General features: G+C 50.0%; 1 protein-coding gene across 1 annotated transcript in view; it reads right to left on the bottom strand.

The window, feature by feature from the left end:
- AMBP (alpha-1-microglobulin/bikunin precursor) overlaps nt 1–4,497 on the bottom strand; it is a 15,104-nt gene extending 10,607 nt beyond the window's left edge. Inside the window, exons 1-3 of the mRNA XM_011360934.2 lie at nt 3,993–4,497; nt 2,587–2,729; nt 923–999 (exon numbers count right to left, since the gene is read on the bottom strand). Of these exons, the coding sequence (XP_011359236.1) occupies nt 923–999; nt 2,587–2,729; nt 3,993–4,109 (337 nt within the window). The 5' untranslated portion in view covers nt 4,110–4,497. The remainder of the gene's footprint in view (nt 1–922; nt 1,000–2,586; nt 2,730–3,992) is intronic.
- Between the last annotated feature and the right edge of the window lie 1,193 nt (nt 4,498–5,690).

Below are 5,690 nucleotides of genomic sequence, written 5' to 3' on the forward strand. Positions count from 1 at the left end.
TTCTGCACAGAAGAGTCAGGAAGACAAAGGCTAAGTGGTCAGAAGGCTCTTCTAGCCTGAGATCCTTCACCTATTCACCCACACATCATGTATTCAGCCATCCTCTGTTTACATATCTTTCTCTACATTCATTTATCTATTCATCCATCTTCAGTCTCTCTCTCCCTCCATCCATCTATCTCCTCCATATAGTCATCATTAATTTGTCCACTATCATCTATCTATCCATCTTCCCCATATATCAATCCATAAATTCATCCATTTCCATCCTCCATCCCTCCCTTATCTTCCCCTCCTTTTGTCCTCTTTCCCTCCTTTCTGTCCTCTATTCATTAAACCATCAATTTATCTAATAAATGATTGATTAACTAACTCACTTATCTGCCATCCATACATGTATTCATTTATCAATCATTTGTTTATTCTCTCAATAATTTATCCAACCATCTACCCAAACATTCATATATTCAACTCCTAACACGATTATTTGACATATAGAGCATATTCAACAAACATTTGCTGGATAAATGAATAAATTCATGTCCAAGTCCTTCTATCACTTAGCACCATACACACTGTACATAGTAGATGCTTAGCAAGATTTTATCAGCTGATTACAGATGCCTAACATGAAGAAGAATGAAATCTGGATGTTATCCTCAGCATTCACATCATCATTATAATTCTGGATGTTCACGAGCATGAGCACATGGGGGTGGGAGGGAGAGAAAGAATAAGGAGGATGCATAGGAGGAAAAAGAGGAGGAATTTTGGAGGAAGGCTAAATGACATCTCAGAAAACAATGGGAGGAAAGGTTATACAGGCAGAGAGAGCGAAGACGGAAAGAAAGAAAGCTTAAGACATAAAGGTATTTTTTTAGCAAAGGAGAGAACTGTAGATGTCTTCTTCGCATTAACTTACTAGATTTGTGATAGAGGAACTTTCCGTCGGTGTCTGTTTTCTCATAAGTCCCAGAGATCTCCTCACAGACACCTTTTCTGGAAATGAACAAATCAAAAGAAAGTGGAATTCTGGTCCTGACACCCCACTCTCTCACTGGGTCCTTCCCAAACATCTTGTTTTTTGTTTGTTTATTTGTTTGTTTTTAATTTGGAAGGTAACAATTTTAAATATCTTTTTTAAGCCTCACATCAGCCCCGGGAGACACCCATTTCACGTAAGAGGGAACAGAGGGACAGAGAAAAAAGGGACTAATCTATGCCATCCTTGACAAATCCAGCACTAAAAATCAGCTTCTTTAACCAAATCTGCACGTTATACTGATGCACTGGGGAATCAGAGTGCCGAGTTAACGTGATAATTCACTTATTACTCTGTGTCTCTTGCCCAGTTTCTTCATTTGTGAAATGGGGATAATGACAGTTTCTACCTCACATCGTGGCTGTGAGGGTCAAATGAGACCTTACCTGTAAAGAGCTTAGAGTAAGCGCTATGCATATTTTAGCTCTTGTTGTGATGATGATTGTTATTTAGGTTATGAACATTTACTGAGCAGCCTCTACGTGCCAGGCACTGTGCTACATGTTAGGGATACAGAGGTGGCAAGACAGACCCTGTCCCTTCATGGGACTTACAACTGAGTGGAATGGATGGGCAGGCCAGAGGTGTATGGCAGTCAGTGTGCCGTGTTGAGGGGAGCACGTGGTGCTCTGAGAGCACAAAAGAAGGCATGTAATCTGAACTCAGGGTAGGAGAGGGTCAAGGAAGGCTTCCTGGAGGAAGTGACATAAAACATGAGTCCTGAAGGATCCATAGGAACTAGCCCAGAGAGGTGGGGAGGGGTTTTCCCAGTAGAAGGAACACACAGTACAAAGGCCAAGAGGTACAAGAAGTTGGAGTGTTCCTGAACTGAAAGAAGGTCCACTCGGGTGGGTCGCAGACGGCATGGGAGAGGGGGGGCAGGGAACGGCGAGTTCCAGGAGGGGCCTGGAAGGCCACATCGAAGGGGCTGGATTTTATTTCCGAGGGCAATAGGGAGCCGTGGAAAGGTTTAAACAGATTAGAATTTTCGAACGCTCTTTCTGGTTGCGGGGTGAAGAATGGATTCAATAGGAGGTTTGTAGAGAAATGTAGGGAGGCTACTGTAGACAACCAGAAAAGAAAGAAAGTGGCTTGGACCAAGGTGGTGGTGGGGTAGAGGGGAGACGTGAACAGATTGGAGGGATTTGGGAAGGGGATGGATGGGGCTTGGCGATGGATTGAATGGCTCAAGGCACCAGAGGATTCTAGGCCACCTACTTTTGCCCAGGTTTCCCGGTTGGGTCCCTGGCATGTAGAAGTGCCCTAATTGAGCTAAAGGATGCCCAAGGAGCACCAAGGAGAAGCTTGGAAAACAGGCATAGTGTAGGGGGCATTGCCCTCTAGATGCGGTGGGATGATTAGAAAGGGATGCCCTACTGGAGCGGAACAGAGACCCGAAGCTCAGAGGGGAAGAAGGCCTGCCTGGAAGTAGAGGTCTGTAACTTTCCAGGACAGGGTGGTGACTGAAGCCAGGGTGGGTTGGTGGGCAGGCCCCACCCGGTCCCTTGTCCCTCTTGCCCCTCCCACTCCACCCCCAAGCTCACCTCCAACGGGTGCTGGTCGTGCTGATCTGCCTCTCCGTCGGTCCTCTTTTCAGCTCCAGTGTGCTTATGGTCAGCCTGTCCTTGAACTTCATCAGCCATGGGCAGGTGGAGCCCATGGCCACGTGGAACCATTTCCCATAGAACTAGGAGGCAGCACAGTGCTGAGGATCTGGATTTGCCTCAGACCTTGAAGAACACTTGGCAGACATCTGCTCCCCTCCCTCCTCTCAAAGGCTAATCCTTTTAAGTGGTAACGTCCTGTAACTAATTGGAAGCCACAGGGCTTCCAGGGAAGATGGAACCCTAATGGTGGAAGTTCAGGCATTGAGGCAAGATGGGATCCCACCCACCTGGCAGAAGGCCTTATTCTGCTGAGATTCAAGATTACTTGGAGATAGTCCAAATCCCTGTGCCCTAAGGTCATCAGCAATCACTGCTTCCCAAGAGCAGAGTCCTGCCTTTTACCCCTCTGGGGACAGGGCGCTCACCACCTGGCAAGCAGCCCATAGCTCTGTGTTAGAAAGTATATCCATCCTTTCCTTGAGCCGACGCGGGACGAGGCTGCCACTTCTTTCTCCTGACTGCGCATCAGAGTTGAGAGAACCCTCATGTCGCCTCCTGCTCTGCCGCATCCCAGACTGCCCCCCAGGGCCCTGCTCCTCACCGCCCCTGCACCCAAGACCTTTCCTTCTCCCTGAACGTAAAAAAAAAAAAAAATCCATAAGATGCCACGGCTCAGAGGGTCTGAGATGCCCTCATACTGACATGGAGACTGAGCCCTGGGTGGACAGGTCTTATTCAAGGTCACAGTGATTCGGGCAGTGCTGGGGCCAGAATGCAGCCCTAGGACTCCCTGCATACAGTGCCCTGGCCAGGCCACTTATTCCCACCAGCCCCCATCTCTGTCCTGCTTCTCTTCTCCCCATAACCCCACATGCCTGTGAGGGCAGAGGGCCAGGGACGAGACAACAGAGAAGTGTCAGGGGAGAGACTGGTAGTTAAAGGGTGAGGCCCGGGGGTGGGGTGGGGGCAGGAACGGTCGTGAAAGCCAGGCGCTGGGGGACAGGTGCGGGGGGGCGGGGCGGGCAGCAGGGGCAGCAGTCAGGACAAAGCCTTCGCCGGGGTGGATTCTCATTGAGGCATGGATTCCCCTTGGAGCCTGAGAGGACAGGTGTGAATGTGAGGACATTTGACTCAGAATGTCAGGCGAGAGTCCCAAAGAATGATGGCTGCATAGAACTGTCACTTCGACAAATTCCAGATGGTCTGAGCGGGAAGGGCCTTCAGAGACTCAACCCTGGAGTTCCAGATGGGGAGACTGAGACCCCAAGGCAGGCAGAACTTGATCCCCAGCATGACCCCGCTGCTCAGACACCCGCCATCACCCCCAGAGAGGCCAGCCTTACCCGAGAGATGTCGAAGTTCTCTTGCACTTGGATGTCGTCCGGCAATGTTGGCACAGGGTTGGTGCTCACCACCACGCAGGCGGCCAGCAGCAGAGGTAGGGCCCCGAGACTCTGCATGGCTCTGGCTCCTCTACCTAGGGGGTCACTCACAGGCTTAGTTTGGGGACAGAGGCGCTCCCTGCCTGAAGCAGCTGCAAACTGAGGCCAGGGAAGAAACCTGTGGCTTGTAAGTGACCTTGGTGTTTGCCCTGCTCAGCCAGGACCAATCAGAGCCCCACGGCCAGGTCTGATTGATCTCTTGCAGTGCCCTGGCTGGGCTCAGTGGTCCAAGGGGCCAGGGTGTCTGTTCCAGAGGTGGCACTGGCCAAACACAGCAGGGCCCAGATGCAGCCCGGGCTGGATTCACCCCCAGAAAGTCTTCTCCTTGCATCTGAGGACGGGGGACACAAGCAGCCCTGGCCTTTCCCACCGCGTTGTTCCACCTGGACCTCACACTCCTGTGAGATAGCAGGACAAGGCTGATTGGGCCTATGTCTCATATGAGAAAACTGAGGCCCAGGGAGAGGAGATGACTTCCCAGAGCCCACGGGGAAGTCTATGGCAGAGCCAAGACTGAACGCAGGCATCCTGTCCCCAGAGCTCCTTCTCTCACCCCGGCTTCCCATAGCCCTGGCAAATAATACTAGAAATAATGATGGTGATGATTATAATAACAGCTTCCGTTCACTGAGCACCTGCTATGTGACAGCTCTATTCCAGCACTTTGCACCTACCACGGAACTGAATTCAATCCCCACAACCAGCCCATAAGGTAGATGCTATTTTCCCCCTTACGGACAGGGAATTTGAGTCTCAAGAGGTAAATGACTTGCCCACGGTCTCACATCTGAGAAGCAGCATCGCCAGAGGAAGCAGCTTTTGGTGTCGTCTAGAGCATGGACTCAGGAGCCAGACTGCCTTCTGTGCCACTCGCTGGCTGTATGGCCTTGGGCGAGTGACTTTACCTTTCCATGCCTCAGTTTCTTATCTGTAAATGGTAATAATAGCTCCTGGTTCACAACATTGTTGTCGGGCTAAAGGCGTTAACACTTGCAGAGCATGTAACAGTGTCTGGCACATAGAAAGAGCTGAACAAGCTTGTAACAGGTTGAATAACGTCCCCCAAATTCACGTGCACCCAGAAGCTCAGAATGTGACCTTATCTGCAGATGTAATTTATTAAAATGAGGTCATACTGGATGAGGGTGGGCCCTAAATCCAATGACTAGTATCTTTATGAGAGAAACGAGAGGAAGATGTAGAGACACAGAGGGACTCATGGAGAAGACTGAGGCAGAGGTTGGAGCGAGACAGCTACAAGTCAAGGAACGCTGAGGTCCGCCATAAGCCACCAGAAGCTAAGAAGAGGCAAGGAAGGATTCTTCCCTAGAACCTTTCCAAAGGAACGTGACCCTGCCGACAGCTCCGTGTCAGACTGTTAACCTCCAGAACCATGAGAGAGTACGTTTACATGGTGGTAAGCCACCCAGTTTGTGGTACTTTGTTACAGCAGCCTTAGGAAACTATATGGTATTCATTAAACTAAAAAATCAAAAGAGAATTTTTTAAAACCCAGGTCTGTTTGTCTCCAAAGCTCGAACCCTGGCCAGGGACACCGCAGACCCTCTCCGTGAAGTGCTCTTCTTCAGTGGTCAGAGC

The sequence above is a fragment of the Pteropus vampyrus genome, unplaced genomic scaffold (assembly GCF_000151845.1).
Source record: "Pteropus vampyrus isolate Shadow unplaced genomic scaffold, Pvam_2.0 Scaffold61, whole genome shotgun sequence".
NCBI lineage: Eukaryota > Metazoa > Chordata > Mammalia > Chiroptera > Pteropodidae > Pteropus > Pteropus vampyrus.